The sequence below is a fragment of the Aphelocoma coerulescens genome, chromosome 2 (genome assembly GCF_041296385.1).
Source record: "Aphelocoma coerulescens isolate FSJ_1873_10779 chromosome 2, UR_Acoe_1.0, whole genome shotgun sequence".
Classification (NCBI taxonomy): Eukaryota; Metazoa; Chordata; class Aves; order Passeriformes; family Corvidae; genus Aphelocoma; species Aphelocoma coerulescens.
The window spans coordinates 164,654,110-164,671,344 of NC_091015.1; the positions used below are offsets into that span (position 1 = coordinate 164,654,110).

The window sequence follows — 17,235 nt, forward strand, 5'->3', positions numbered from 1 at the left end:
TAAATCTGATGCAACTTCCAGTGTGCTGAACCAGCACTAATAAAAAAATTTCTTTTTAACCATCACTGTAGAGAAGTTTTAAGGGTATAACAGAGGTGTTTACATCAACTAAAAAACTGAAAAATTTCTTCACTGTTCCAGAAAAACAGAGGTTGTGCTCTGTATCATAGAACCACTCAAGGCTGACTTCACAATGTAAGGGTATTTATTCCCAGCCTATCTCCTGTTGCTGGCCAGTTAAGCAAGCTGCAGATGCAGAAGGACTCGAAGGTCACACACACAACATCAGCATCCATTTCCCATCGCTCCTAAGTGTCTAAATGTATGCAGGCCCGTGTATGAATGCAGCAATCAATAAGCTGTTTCACCACACTGATCCTTCCCTCGCCCCTATGGGATGTAATTAAAAGGCATCAGCCGTACGTGATGCCCCACTTGGGCTCGGCGCATTACGTAACGCTGCAGCACTTCCCGCTCCTCTGGCTGCAAGATTACACATCAATTACTGTGACATGTGTTGCCTGAAGAGATGCAGCATCCCAGTTTATCCAAAGCTCAATAGGGTTTTTCGTCACTGCTTCTAGAATATCAACAAATTTATAAACAAAGGACTTTGGCTTGAATTCCTTGAAAATTCCCAAACTCAAGAGGTTCTTATACATACAACAGAAAATCTTTCAACAACCTATTCTGTTAATTAACAGTGGAGCTTTTGTTGCAGTGATTAAAACTCCGGAAAATGACCACCTACTTATGTGGCTGAGTCAAATCCTAACCAAAAACTCATCTTAACCCCTAGTTTTAACTCCAAGTAGAGTCAACCCTGAACTGTTAACTCGGGGTATTCAAACCAGACTGGAGCAACACTATCACCTCCTAAAAAAATCTGGTCAACGAACAACACTTCACCTTAAGAACAAGTTTTTAATTAAAATCATACTGGCTTAAGGGGGACCTATTCAATATGGGGCTGTCCAGCAGCACCATGAGGTAGCAGTAAGTGCAGCCTTAACCCTCTGTGCTCTGGTCCTGTTCTGCTCTGCAGGGCAAGGAGTTTGTGCCCAAAGGAAGCTTTGAGTACCCTTCCACACTGCTCTACCCAGACCCCAAGGGGAGGCGAAAACCTGACTGACATAACTAAGCAAGGGCAAGATGAACAGCGGGGCTAGGAATCACAAATGTTCTGGGACTTGCTCATGGTCAAGATTTTTAAACCACCATTGTAGCAAACACTGGGCTAGAAGGCATCACCAAGATATTAATTCCCATCCACTGCAGCAGAAGCTTCCCCCTGACGCGTCCATTCCACCCCACAAACTCCCAAGCCCTAGGGAATCATAAAGGTTCTGGTTCACCCTGCCAAACAAATGACTGGCATATACATAGTCCAGCATGGCATCTGCTCAGTGTATCCAGGAACAGAATTTGAAAAAGGAAGGCAAGCAGACTTGAGGGTAGCCAAAAAAGTATATTTTTGTTAAGCAGGCAGCCAAACTCTGGTCAGAACAAAATTTGTGCCCTTGAATTGCAAGGAGCAAAGGAAACAGTTCATCGCCAGACTTAAGAGTGAAACGCAAAGAGCTTGTCTCTGCACATTGATAAAAACCATTCTCTCCTTCCCCAGTTTTTAGGCTTGACTACATGCTTGGAAGTCACATGAAAAGAGTGACTTGAGGTGGCTTTTGGCCTGTGTACCCTTGCAGACACCATCTGAGAACCTTTCTCTTCTTGGGGATTAGTGACCAGACAGTTGATCTTTACACTTCAGCTGGGATCACATTTTCATAGTCCTTTTAAGGGTCAGAAAGTGGTGCAGACAGCTCCTGCTATAATTACCCTAGTTGACCCAACAGAAAAAATGTAATACCTAATAAACATTATAGCTACCCAATATACACTTCATATTCCAAAAGCCATTTTTCCCCAAACTGTCAGAAGGGAAAAAAGCTGAATTGATCCTACCTACACTCCTTAGGCCATTGACATTGTGCAATCTCAAAGTGCTTTACTTCCCTTTGCAATACTCAAAGCCTCTCAAAAAGGCACCATTCCCATGACAGGCTTACAAAAAGAGTATTGTTAATTGTTACCATGCTGAAAAATCAACCTTCTGGCCTTTCTAAAAGCTTTTGGACCACAGGTTTGTTTATGACAGGAATAAACACTCTGCCTGGGATCATTTGGGTCACAACTGTGCTACTGGGAAGCTCTACCAGAAAGTCAGCAGAGAGTGGTAACACAGCATTGGATTTTAAATTATTTGCTGTTTTAGAAGTGTTGCAGAATTATATGTATGAACATACAAAGAAACATGCTGATTCTTCTAACTTTATTCATTGTTTTCTTTAAAAAAAAATCCCAAACAGGCAAATTTTGCAAATAACCCATCCTAAGCTCCTAAAGAGAAACCACATTCCTCTATGCAGTGGTCTTTATTAAGGTTAATTCCTCATGTGGCTATATCAAGTGGAACAGATATCCTATCAGTGCTTTCCCCATTTGCTGCAACAAATGAACAACACGTTGGAGTTTGCAGGCACAGTTTTCCATGTACATTGCTCCAGGAAAAACACTGCAGTTCACCAGTGGTTGTAACAATCTCTAGATGTAAGAATGAGGACTATGAGACAAGAAGTTTTAATCAACTGAGGATTTTCCCTGCCAAAAAATGTGGTTTTTTTCTGTAGCTATGCATGCCACCTGCCTTGTGGTAAAGCATTATGGAAAACCATCCTCTCAGATGAAATTCTGGGCTGATTAAAGACAGTGTTGGTGTTTATGGAGCCTGCCTAAAACTTTCCTGCACTTGCATGTTTTGGCTTGAACATTAACTTACATGAAACACGTTCTATACATGTACAGGGGAGGTTTAAAAGCAGAGCTGCTTTCCCATTGAAGTCTTCTAAATTCTAGTTAATAAACCCCTTGATCTTAGTATTTTGAGCTTGCAGGGTCATACTACAGCGTTGCTCTCATAGGAAATTTTGGTAACTAGAGTAGAGTCTCAGGCATCACTCCAAATAACTCACTCACTGTGTCCCAGAAGTGGCTCCCCACCCTCACTCAGCTGTTTAAAAATTATATGACTGTATTTGTACATGAAGGATAATGAGATCCATGGAGTCCTTTTGCACCAAATAACTGGAATTGACAGTCAGGAATAAAATGTAATAATACAAGATGAATAAGACTTCTTACTGCAAACCATTAAATGTGATCTTTACTCACATGTATTATGTTGAACAATCAGTGAAGCTACATGTGGAAGGATAAATTTACCAATAAAACCTGAAGTTAAACATGCAGAGCACACCAGCACATAAGACAGCAAATATTTCCTTTCCAAATGTACAAATTATGAGACTTAGGCCCTACTGGGGAGAAAGCAGAACAGAACTCTCTTCCAACAGCCAGACAAGTGCTTTTATTATATCATGAAAAGCAGTTTTCCTTTATAGCACTCTGCATGTAATTTTTTCTTTCCATTTGAACTTATAAAAGAATGGAACAAGTTATATATTATATACATGTATATATTATTATATATGTTATATATATGTTATATACTATTTATACATATATGCAAGTTATATATGTTACAGGTGTAGCAACACAGCATTATTGAGTCATCCAACAAAGAACCCAAATAATTTTAAAGATTGAAACCTAAATAATTTGCAAAATTTGGCATCCTTTCATATCTGACAAAGTTGTACCAAACTCCTCTCCCAAAGGTTACAGCTTAAAAACATTTGAAAACTTATTTTAAATACATTTGCCACATCAACAGGGTAGGAATACACACTGCAGAAAAATAAGCCTCCTCTCCATTTATCTCCACAACCTCTGGCACACACTGACTGCTCTCCAGACTGATGGAGTCCCTGGCACAAAATTTACGACACATGACTTTGACTACCTCAGAGAAGGGGGAACACTAGTTAGACTATTACTTAGTTAAATTACAGAGAAAGAACCACCCTCAGCCTTTTAACTGATTATATAATCTTATTTTCTCATGCCAACCCCAAATATCCTGAAAGCTCCCTCATTCTCTTCTTGAACTTCTCCACCGTTACACAGCATGTCTGTCTTGGGGGGACCCAGTGAGCCACTGGGGAAGGGCTGCCAACACTGCTGCTTCACCACTGGCTTAGCCATGACCTCTGAGATGTCAGCCAGTTGGGGCTTGAAAACTGTGTTTCTGGAATAATTCTGTTCATTGTAATGGAAAGGAAAGAAAAGGAAAAAAAATTAAGTTCTGTTTTAATTTCATACAGATAACAAAGGTTCCTTCTGCTCTTATTTAAGGTCAATATGAAGTAAACATCATTTGCTTTGTGTTAGAGGGTAGGTTTAGATTAGGTATTAGGAAGAAATTCTGCCCTGTGAGGCCCTGGCACAGGTTGCCCAGAGAAGCTGTGGATGCTTCATCCCTGGAACTGTCCAAGGCCAGCTTGGATGGGGCTTGGAGCAACCTGGGATAGTGGAAGGTGTCCCTGCCCACAGCAGGGGGGTGGAACTGGATGGTCTTGAAGGTTCCTTGCAGCCCAAGCCATTCTATGATTCTATGCTACAAAGGCATTAACATCAGGAATACCAACCCCTTTTTTTAAAAAACAGGCGATACAGTGCAGAACCACTACAGAGATGATAAACTGACACAAAAGTCTAGCAACCAGAAATTTATTTTTTTAAAGTTTTACATAATAATCACTTAGGGGGAATAAAAAGGAGCAGAGCACAGTGCATCTGCTCTTCTTTTCTACTGCAGCTTGGAAGAAAACAGCAGATCAGATATTTCAGTGACATCCAATCGCTGCATAAATTGTTTAAACTGCAGCTGAGTATGATAAACAATCATTTTGAAGTCACCTGATGCAGTCCATGTAAGACAGCAGGTATGCCTGTAATGACTCTTCCTTGCCAGAAAATGTCTGGCTTGGTAGGACACTGACTTTCCAAATCAGGCAAAGAAAACAGAGTGAATACCACAATTGTCTCCACTGCAACTAATTAACCCCAGTAAACAATCATTTATCTGAACACCCAAGACACTTTGGTTTAAATTCATGAAGATTCTTCCCAGAGTGCCCAAGTTTAATACTAATTTTAGAATATGTAATTTAATATTTATTTTCCTGCTACCTACATGAACTCTGAAGGGCATGAACTTGATCTCCATTCTCCAAAGAAATACTTTACTTTCCAGAAGTGTCCAGATATAACATTTGTAAGAGGTATTAGAACACTTTCAGATGAAGAGCTAATTTAAAGCCAGAAGGATATTTTTGGAATTTGCAGATAATCCTGGTGGGGGGGAAGCTCAGTTCTGATAGACTGAATTATTGAAAGACCATTGTTTACAGAGCAGCACAATTGATAAAACCAGGAAATTAATATTTTTATCCAGCCAATACAGAGAACACATAGAAAATGATCCAGCTCACTTTATCACTTGAGATGGAAAGAACAGACACTGGGATGCAGGGGAGGATAGAAATTCAATGGGAAGATGATCTGAGCAAAAGTTATACAAAATTTACTGGCATAATAGAAGCCATCACGCTGTCCCATGGTGGGCCACTTGCCAAAGACAAAGCTGATACCAAGGACAGAACCAGGCCATTGTAGGGACTGAGCCTTTCTGTTGATCCTTCCCCATATCAGCACCTCCATGGCAAAATGTGTTCTTGCTCTGAAAGTGTGTTAAGACATTTTTGAGCTGAGTGTGGAAGCTCTGTCCTCACATGGAAGACTCCCAAAAACCTGGAGAGAAGGTACCTAACTTTGCTGTAAAAAACTGTAATCCAGCAGTCACCATTCCCTAAAAATAATAGAAACTCAGATTCAAATTCTTTTGTTTACATGCTCTGCATCTACTACACCACAAAAAATTCACCATGAGGCTTCAACTGAACATCATCAGATGTTAACAGAGTTGGGCTCATCTATTTATGGAAAAATCTGCATCTGTGCTGCTCTGTAACCAGTTACTCAAGACTTCAGGGAGAGGAAGATGTTTATGGAGTAACATGAGCTATAGGGGATTTATCCAAACCTATGTAGACATAATCCATAACATGGATTTTCCCTATTTAGTTAAATGGGCTTGTATTAAATATTATCAAACTGAATCAGTAGCAGAAAACATTTCCATTAACTTCTTGCAAAATAGCCTGCAGGAAGTATATCTGAAACCTCTTCAACTATTGGTTGGTAAAAAGAGGATGATTAAATGGGGTCCCAGAGGGGCATCACAACAGAAAGGCTCTTGCAACAAGTACACAGGAGACTGAAGGTAACAGAACTCAAGGGGCTGCAGCTCTGACAATCCTTTATTAAAGCATTACATGAGTTGGCAAAAGCCTGCTGACACTCTTTTCATTTCCAAAGTAGCTTTAATTCTACTTCCTTGAAAAGTAAAACTCCTGTATACTAAGGAGTTCTCAGCTATTCTTTTCTCATAACCTGTCTCACAGTCCACATTCAACAGAAACCCACTCATGTGAGCTGTGGGGTTGCCAGTTCCAAGGCTGGGCATCCAAATCTCAGTTCTGCATCTGCAAGTCTCTGCCACCAGAACCCCATCCAAAGCTGAAAGGTTTCTTTTTACAGTACAGAACAGGCAATGGCCTGCTGGAAAATTGCCCTGGTGGCAATTACTTTGTAATAAAGAGCATGGAAGCACTATCGTGTTTCACCTGTTATCACTATGGCAAAGTTACCTCTTGGTCAGAGCTGAGGGTCAAACTCAAATTCTGAGCAGAAAAACTCATGCATGTACATTCAAGGGTTCTCCTGACATCTTGCTCCAGATGAGGGTGTTTAGACAGAAGTATAAAGAGATGTTGGGCATGTGGGTGGAAAGCAGATTAAGAGGAAGGGTTTAGGCTAAGAGAGAGGTTGAATAAATCTGTGTTTAAAACCACTCAATTTTAGTGCATTTCCAGGAGGCCAAAGTCTGTCCCTACTTCTCTCATCTTTTCCCCACTACTCACAGGAAATCTTAGTAAAAATCCTGCAGTTCCTTTATTCCCATCTGTGCCCATTTCTATGCTCTAGAACTGCCCTTGAAAGCAGCAGAAAGGCTTGCCTTGAGTATCTCACAACAAGGTGGGTCTGCTATGTGTGAGAGGAAAGAATTTCAAGTCAATTCAGTGACCCACTGATAAGAGAGATGTAAAAACTCTGTTTACAGTAGAATTTAATGCTACTGGCTGATATGAAAATTAAAATTTTAAAAATATTCTTTAATTTAATACAGTCCCATACCCAGTTCACCACCATTAGCTTGTAGCAGTGTTATTAATTAGCCCTTACTTCTGCTGCTTTACTAGCTCTTTGGGCAGGAGAAAAGGCATTTGGGAAAGAAGGAGAACACAGATCTCAAAGTACCCTTAAGTCATGCCAAACAGTTTAGCCTCTCCTAACCCTTGGCTACTACAGATAAAAGGGAGACAGCATGCTAGACCAAAAATATTTGCAGGTAGAAAGAAGCAGCTACATAGAGATATGCATTTCCTTCTTAGAGAGTGATTATTTTTGGAGGCTTCAAGCTCTTCTGACAAATCACAGACTAAAATGTCTATTGCTGCAGGAAAAAAAAAGGATTTTAAGAACAGAGGTGACAAACCTCCATTCTTTGCTGACAGCCTGCATTTTTACACTGTTTGTTTTGCTCTGCACTGTGCTGCTTCTATCAGCCCACAGTTTTTAGGCCTGTTCATATTCTTTGTGTCATATACTGGTCACTTGCTCTAAACTCAGACCACACAAACTCTTAAAATGAAAACGTCCAAGGATTCAAAAAAGTGTTCACTCACAGTTTTTACTGTGAACACTATGCTAGGGAAAAAAAAAAAAAAACCAAAACAACCCACATTAACATTCTCACAGTACACAATTAAAAGCTCAAGGACTTTTATTAAAGATTTGGAATGGGAAAAAGCAGCACCATAGCAAGTACGAATCTTATTTTAGAAGTAGCTTCTCCAGCAGGCGTTATTCAGCCAAAAAAAAAAAAAGGAACAAAAAATTACCTACTGGTAAATAATAAGAAACATATTTCATGCTATGGGAGAAGCCTCTGAAGCCATTTGCACTCAGCTTCCCCTCTCATTGCAAGGCTTTTCATCCAAACTCACAGGGTCTGTAGGACCCTAGAGCCAGCAGGAATCCTCACATTATCCAGCTGAAAATCTGCCATGTGCTATCAGTGGTGCCTCTGAAGGCCAGATTCAGTGTTAGTTGAAGAAAAACAGAACATTGATAGAAAAAAAGCTATAAGGAACGGCTATTGCACAACTGCCAAACCACTTGCCTTGATATGAAAATAAAGTACATGCTCCTAACTGCCCCCAGGATTAAAAATCTTAACAGTTCCATAGCATCTTTCTTTTAAAAGGGTTTTAAATGTATCTTTAATCCAGCCTTCCACTAAGGGCTATCTGTATTCAAAATCTGCACTGCTATTGCTTCGAGGACAAACGATATTTTATGTAAGAGCAATACATGATATGAAAGCCTGACTTGCTTGTTACTTAAAAAAAAAAAGTACAGTAAAATTAGTCTTACACAACCCCTTAGTGAGCATAAAATTAGTCAATAAGTAAAAAAAGATGGGTGGGGAGGTTTTATAGAGCAATTAACATGTGCCTCAGGCACAATATTTGCAGTCTTACACATTCCACCACATGAGATGTGAATACAAACTTTACGTGATCTTACAGACTACAGCTAACAAGGCTGAAAAAAGGATTTAATTGTTTATTATTCCAGGTTTTCTGGATCCACTGTATATTCAATTCTTGCCTTTAGGTTAGCTGTGTTACAGTCCTCTCTTGGGACAGGTCAGCTCTCAAGCGATTAATTCTTCCAAAGAGAAATTCAGAGCCTGCAATTCAGTCTCAGCATCAAATGCAGCCATGCCTGGGAAAACGGATGCAGCTGGATTGAACAGGAATTTAACTCTGGGAGTCAAAGGACAGGTTATAGCAACCCAGTTTCTTCCTGGTAAGAAAAGGTAAGGTAGGCCACAGCTGAAATGGAAGATGGAGCTTTGCATACAAGCAGTTAAAAATACATAACCTTAATGTAACCTCTGGCAGAGATGAGGAATTAACTCAACTACTCGAGCTAAACTGAAATAGATTCAGTGCTGCTTTGTGTTGAAGAGCTTCCTCCATCTGCAAGAGGCTTGCCAGCCACTCAGCTCTTTTTCACTTGAATTATAGCCTCTAACAGCCCATCCACAACCCTTTGCTCCCTTCTTTCCCAGGAGATCTTTCAGGTTTTTAGATTTCCTTTGATCTCAGGCTTAGCCTTAGGAAGGCTATCTGCTTCCACACTGAATTGAGTCAGCAATTGATACCTTAATGCCTTTGAAGAAACAGACCTGGAAGTCAATTCTTCTGTAACATTTCATGCTTGGTTTCTAAATACATCTCCATAATCTCCCTTTACCTACAAGCATTCTTCTCAGGCAGGTATCGACACTACATTTCAATGGAGAGAGTCACGACTGCACACTAAAAGAGTTCACTCTGGAATATTGAATCTCTTCAGCATAATGAATTCTCAGCTACCACAGAGATTTCTCAGAATCAGCAATTTGAATTATTGCTTAACACACTTTTTCCATACCAGCAATTTCACATGAACTAGATTTCAAGACCCTTTAAGCACAGTCTGCTAAGCTTTAGGCTGGATGAATTTTGAATGTTAGATAATTATTTCTTTTCTGAGATATTATATCTAAATATTTTAGCTGTAAAATAACTGTAGCTGTTTAGCTGTAAAATAGCCCAAACCCCTGAACAGCTTTCCTACATATGAGACACGAGCAACTACAGCGTTTTGCTGATGTAGAAGGACCTAATGAAAGAAATAATTTCTTTTACAAACAAAAATAATCTACAGTATTCTGCTCTGCATAGCTCAGCCTTTCTTTTTAGTAAAATCTAATAATTAGCAGTGAAATACTCAGTTTCCAGAAATTCTATTCTTCAGTGTTATTGCCTAAAAACAATACCAGTGTTCAGGGTTAAGCTTAAAATGACCAACTTCAATATTTAATGCTAGACTAGCCAATGTTTACTACATTGAGAATCCATTAACTCTTGCAGTAAAACAAAGTGATGCAATCACAGAGAGGCACCTACATATGAAATGCAGAAAAAACACAGCTACTCCTGTACCACACCAGACAAACATCCCTAAATTTAAGTGGCATTATAACGGTAAGCAGCATATGTAAACTAATTTTCCTTAAGTTTTCTTATGAAACTATGTAAATGTACACAGATTTTTTTTTTAAGAACACTAGTGTAATATATTTAATTTATGCAGGGGAATGAGGAACAGCTCTGGCACTGACAGTCACTTCTGTGCCTATTAACTATTCATAAAACACTCAATAGCATTGAAAGAGCCTTTGAAGCAACAGTAAAGGCTTGACAAAGCTTTTATCATATTAAATATAAAATGTGAAATTTCATGTTTACAACTACCACTACTCATTAGTCAGACAGTGAGTTTTTCATGCTGAAAGCAGCAGCCCCCCCAAGTCACAAAATACAGATTTCTTTTTTTTCCTTCCATAGTCCTAATCAAACAGGCACACAGATCCCACCTTTCAGAAGAACTAAAATGGATTTACAGCTTGCATTAAAACCAAAATTTTGTCTGAATTAAAATAGAAATAATCTGAAATTACCAAGTTATGTATTTATTAATGGTTTAAAGTGTTATTAACAGAAGTCATGTATTGTGATTTCACTGAACAAGTTTCTTCAAAAACCAGTTTCTGCAAGTTTACACCATACCAGTCTTTGGTTTCTCCTCCTTTTACTTTTATTCAAGCAAAATCCTGTGCAAAAGAATTTTATCACATGTCCAAATCTTCCATGAACTTATGAACTGGAAGTAATTTTAGAGAATTAATTCTTTAAAAGCTAAGTTTAATGGTGGAAGAAAATACACTGTCATTTATAAACAATAGCAGGGATTTTAATTCCTTCTCACAGATAAGCAACATTAAGTACCAGACATTTCAGAAGATGAAGGTCTCATCCTGCTCCTATGGAATTTGTAGTTTATGTGCAGGGGAAGCAAACAGCAGTGTTAATACTCAAGGATAATACGAATCACTCACCCTTGGACTCATGAAGAAGTAAAACTCAAGTTCTAAAGGTGCTGAAAGCTTATTTTCTGGTAAAATTTAACACTGGTAGAAACTGCTTATTGAACAGGTCTCAAAAAGGTTAATGGAGATTTTTAGAGATTCTAACTTCTGCAAGCATCAACTAATACAATTTAATCTGGACTCAGACCAGAATTCTCATATTTGGCATTTTTTTACATCATTTGAATTCTTCTCAAGTTCACTGCTTCATTTTGAATTCTCAAGCTGCAGATACTAAGAAACCAAAGAGCAAGCTGGAATTAAAAAAAACCATATATATTTGGCTTGTAGTTGTTGCTAGGCTACTAAAGCCCAGTTATGACTACAAGGCTGTTAGAGATTTGTAGCTGCATTTCTGACACAGCAATATAACATCAATTATAGCAATAAAGACAAAAGTCAGATTAAAGTCAGATTAAAGATTTAAGTCAGAAGTCAGAACTTATTTCAGTAGGGGTACAGTAACTCAGGTGCTTCAGCACCATTCCAATTCCCAGTATCCATTGATTCAAGCAGCTTTCGCTGATACTTTCAGTTCTTTTTTTTTTTTTTTTTAAGATTTCAGAACTTCAGGAAATTTAAACACAATGAGTTCAACCACCACTGAACTGGAAAGGGACCATCCAAGTGACCATCTCCTTCAGCTGGTAAAATCTTGTGGGTTACAGAACAAGCAGGACAGCTCATTCATCTGCCAAATCATAACTACACCTCTGATCCAGGGTACTCAAACTGCAAAAAAAGTCAAATACTTGCAAGCATTAAGTGTGTAACACCATACTGATGTGCCTAAGGTTTTCATGGTGGTATCTGATAAGAATCTCAGATTATTTCAGTGACCAAAGTTTTCCCAGGTACAGTAAAGCACAAGCATACACTGTAAAGTTTAATTGTTAATATTCAACACACTCTGTGAAGAGTCATCTTTTTTTGGGTACCCAAAAGGCTTCTTGTTCTTCAGTGTATTATAAGCAAAATTGGTTGAGTCACTACACTTCCCCAGGTGCCAATTCTCAAATATAGTTTCTCAAGCCAATTTAATCTCACAGAAACTGATCTTTGCTTCTACCAAAACGAGAAGCAAAGGGAATATTACAGCAGTTCGACAGCTATATTGCAACCCCCTCCAGTGAGGAATAAATATAGCTCATGCTGAGGCAGACAGATGTTGAGGTTGATAAAGGTAAACAGAACCATGTAAGAGGTAATTAACAAAGAGGCCAGATAAGTCACCCGTGAATAACTTAACCCTTCAGTGAATCCAACACTGTTTTTAGCCATGCTGTGGGCACAGGAGCCAAGCAGAAAGATTTCAATTAGCTGCCAAAGCACTGGCATTTGTAACTGCTACCTCCATTTCTTATCTCTGTGGCAGGGAACATCATTACTGCATCCCCACAGACTTTGGCATCATTTTGTCGATTTGCAGCTTTTCTAGAAGTGGGAGCCCTCTTCTTCCCTTCCCCCAAATCACGATGTTTTTTTGATCACCGGGGTTAGGGAAGGAAGGGAAGAGATATTTCTCAATTATCTGGAGGAAACAGCTAGAAAAGCTCACAAAAGAAATGTAAACTGGAGACTGGTCAGTAATTAAGAGGATGGTTTATTTATACTGTCTGACCTTACCCTATGGTAAGGTAAAGTCAGTTTAGCCAGCCATACATTTTAATCATCCAAGTGGCAGCACAAACAAAGCAAACAAAAACCTACAGGTCACTTACAAAACCAGTGATCTGCTCCATGCAAAGCAGGATGCAAGTTCTTGAGTTTATGGTAGGCAGTTATTGAATCAATGCAGCCAGTACAAGGGACTGAAGTTTCTAAATCTCAACTTATGCAAAAGACACAACCTCAGAACAAGTTAGGAACGTTACAAGCATTCCTAGATGAAGTTGCATGTGTTTTATTTAGCAAATTTATTTAGGTTGATCAGAAAAGCTCTTTTTTGAAACTTTTTAGAATCTGTTTTAACTATGTGAACAATAGATCCATGAAGACCATCTGATGAGCTCTGAAAATTAAAATTTTCAGGAAAACATTGAGGCTTAACTCATCATTATCTCCCATGGCACTAACTGCACTGATTATTCACTCCATTTACTCAAACCAACTAGCAATTTAATAGGAAAACACACTTTAACTGCAGGAAGACTGCATGAAAGGACTTGTACATCACATGCTCACAAGCTGAATCTAAGATGCTTTTTCCTCATATCAAACAAACAAAAAACCCCCAGATGTTTCAGTCAAGATGCTAACCTGGGAATTTTTAAACAACATTGTAAATAGTATTCACTGAACATTATTTTTTTAGTTGGTTGAGTGCTTCTGTTTGGCCACAGCTGAGCAAGCTGTAAGGCACACCTGCACAGGTAAGCCAAAGCAAACATATAATATACAAAATATATAAACAATTACACACCGCACACACATGGTTGGTTTATTCCCCACTCAGTCTGGCATTTCCATTCAGTGTCATGTTATGTTTTTTGATATCTGACTGACAACACAAGTTTCTGTATTTGATAAAGGTAATACCAGATACTCTTAATACTGTAAACAGTTTATATGAAACCTAATGACAATGCTCACCATGAAATTTAACACTGACTACCCCTATTCTAAACCCCATCACTGCCCCCATTATCATCTAAGGCGACTGATATCATGGTTTATTCATGTGTATTCATGTGCTTTAAACTGCAGATTAATCACACAAAACAAGACTCTCTAGTGGTTAGAAATGAATGCAATAGTTCGCTGGAAAAAACAATTTATCTGTTTAGATATTCTAAAGTACTGTAACCTGAAGCATTTCTCCATAAATTAAAAAAATGCTTCACTGTAATCCTTTACAGCCTAATACTGTTTCTAGTTTCTAGGACACTTACCTTGTAGGAGAGAATTTTATAATTAAATCAGGTTGCATTTTTTACAAAGGAAGCAATATTAGACAGAAGATGAATGCATACTTAAACATGATCACATAGTTGAATCTGTGCTACAGACAATAAGCAAAAAAACCAAAATCCTTTTTACCTCGTGTACTTTCAGTTGGCAGATGCATCTTCCCTCTTTGCCTGGCTTCAATCAATGCAAAAATATATAGAAAGCTTTGACTCACAGAAATGAGAATTACTTACCAATTTGTAACAATACAGGTGTTACCAAAGCTGTCTCCATGGCATAACAAAATTCCCTGCCAAACATTACTGCACCATGCATCACCCACAGGCGTATTGGTATTCGGTCTATGGATCCTTCACTAATGGTCTCCTCCCTACTTTCATTCTCCTTGTTTTCTGGTTTCTGAAGCTGTGCCACAGGTAGATCTTGAACTTGCATAGATTCTGAGTCAGCATTCTGAGGAGCCATTTTCATTACCATAAAAATATATATATTTGTTATATCTATATAAATAATACTACCATAACTCCACGAACAAGTTAGGGTGTCTTCTCTTTCAGCTTCTGTTCCTCAGGCAAGTAATGCTTATATTCCTCTTGTACAAACAGGTATCTTGCAACTTCTTGTATAGATATGAGACATTAAGAATGAAAAGCTATTTGGTAGGAATTTCAACATATGGCTTGCTGGTTTACTGTGAGTTAGAGTTAAAAATCCATAATTGCCATTCAGTTAATACCAGTTCCATAATTATTATTGAAGAAGTGCTGAAGTTGTTATTTGTGCTACAGAGAGGTGGAAAGGCGACACAAAGAGGTGCTCCACTGTTAATCCCCATCGAGTGGCTGATTAATCTGCAACAAAAAGCAAGCATTTAAAAATTTCAATAGGATTTTTCAGGATATTGTGTCCCCCCCCTCAACCATATAACCTATTTCCTGCTTCATGCTTTCCATTGTCCTTTGCCTAGCGTAGGGTCCTTTATGCCTTGTTCCCTCCTACCTCTGAACTTTCCATTGAAAAGCAGTTGTGCCTTGTATTTAAATGATGCTTTACTGTACTCCAGTTCCTCTGGTTTGCGGTCCTACACAAAGCCACAGAAGAATATCAGGGTACTTGCCCAAGATCCTTAGAACACCAAGCACAAGACTATGATTCCAGGAAATGTAAAACAGGTTGCATTTCAGAAACAGCATAGGATATTCCAGTTCTATGCCAGGAAGATGATTCATCAATTACCATGGTCACACAGACATCTTCATTTAGACTCTTGGAAGTTGCAAGTTACTTTGCAGTAACTATCATACCATTTTATACTGAAGATATTTCTCAAGCAAGTATGAGCAAAATAAGCCATGATGAATATAACTAAGGATTAATATTTAAACTTTAATGAAGATATACACAGCATATGAATTCATCTTCTTTCTGCACACAAGACCAGAGCATCTTACTCCCACATCCTGTGAGGCTGCTGAAATTTGTGAAAGCAGAATGGTACAATATCTTCCACGTTAAATTTATTAAAATACATTCTAACCAGGTAAGACAAGCTTCTTCTGTATCTTCCCCTCCTTTGTGCCATAGACAAAAATCTAAGCATATATACAAATACTGCACCACGCCAATCAAAATGTGTTTAAGCACTTAGAGGAAGAAAACAAAGCCTCTTATAAAAAGTCAGACTACATAATGTTTGTATTAGAAGGATGCATATTTACATCTTTGCACACAGGGTGACTGAGCTGTGACCCCAGGACAAAACCCCTCCGGGATATGCTTCCATGAAATGCTGGCTTTGGCAGCAAAGCTGGCCTCAGTAGAAGTCCCCATGCTGCAATTCCCTGTCCCTTCAGTTGTGGCAACAAAAACTCTTAGTGGGCTTGAGCACAAACCAGATCGTTAAGTGGTGAGCCTAAAACTGAGCCTTAGGAAACAGATGACATGTTTGGTGTTTAAAGCACATCACAAGAGCAGCTCTGTTTCAGTGTGACCTGAGACACTGTTCTACTGAAAGTGCATCACAAGAACACCATCTTGAGCACTCCCTCCTGCTGACACCCTCCTTTGGACTGTTTATTGCATATACTGCATTCTTTCATTCCAAAGCATCTTTTTTGGTCTGGGTTTTTAGTGCTTCCAGGCTCCCCAAGATTACTGGAATTCTCATATTTGATCACCCCAACAACAAACTAATGCTAAAATTTTATTTTCAGCTGGACAAACATTTAAATCCCATGAGAAAGTTAAAATAACTTACTGAACTAGTTCCATAAACCAAGTTAAGTTCAAGTTTTTTCTATAAGCATTAAATAGCTCAGAACAAAAAGCACTCGAGAAAGCATTTCTCTACCTACTCAGAATTCACAGAAATTAAGATGTAAGTAGTTTATCATAAATGTAAAGTACTCTGTGTATTAAAAAAATCATATCCACTTTACATAACACAAGTTTTGAGTGAGTAAAGCCTACAAAATACATGTTCCGGAGTAGGAGCAATTATTTTAATTGCGAGCTAGTCATAAAATGTTTAACTGCTGGCAGACTCAGGCAACATGACATTCAGTAGAATTTAAAAGTATACACATTAGCGCTTATTCAAAAAATCAGCAGAACATGTATGTTGTATTATAGACTAAGGGTCATGGACTACTCTCCTGCACAAACTGGCTTTAAAGTCTCTGCTGTTTTCTCATGCCTGATTTCCTCTCCTGTGAAGGATTTAATTCCCCTTCCCTAAACACCTCCTTCCATATGCAGTTCTAGGGTGAGGCACTGAGAGGAAGGCAGTTCATCACTCCAGAATATTCTGTGATGCACTGGGGCAGCCTGCACATGCCAAGGAGGATGACACCAAGCCAGGAGCATTAGTCCCGGGAAAGGATAAAGAGGCAGGACAAAAGAGGATATCTGAGATTTAGCCCATTTGAGCAAGGCTCTTAAGGGATGACTGAAAAAGTTATTTCTGAAGTGGAAGATGATGGGGAATGATCAGATAATTTAAGAGCCAGGAATAATGGGTGGTAGATGGAGGTAGACTTTGAAGCTGTAATTGACATAGATAAGAACAGCATATTTTAAACGTGCCAGAAAAAGCAGTTACAGTGTTCAAGTGCAATAGCAAGAGGCACAATGGACAGGTT

At 38.7% G+C, this 17,235-nt stretch overlaps 1 protein-coding gene across 3 annotated transcripts in view; it reads right to left on the bottom strand.

The window, feature by feature from the left end:
- SLC45A4 (solute carrier family 45 member 4) overlaps positions 1-17,235 on the bottom strand; it is a 62,869-nt gene that overhangs the window by 21,945 nt on the left and 23,689 nt on the right. For all 3 annotated transcript variants that reach the window (XM_069005560.1, XM_069005561.1, XM_069005562.1), the window contains one exon: positions 14,329-14,946. In XM_069005560.1, the coding sequence (XP_068861661.1) occupies positions 14,329-14,572 (244 nt within the window). In that variant the 5' untranslated portion in view covers positions 14,573-14,946. The remainder of the gene's footprint in view (positions 1-14,328; positions 14,947-17,235) is intronic.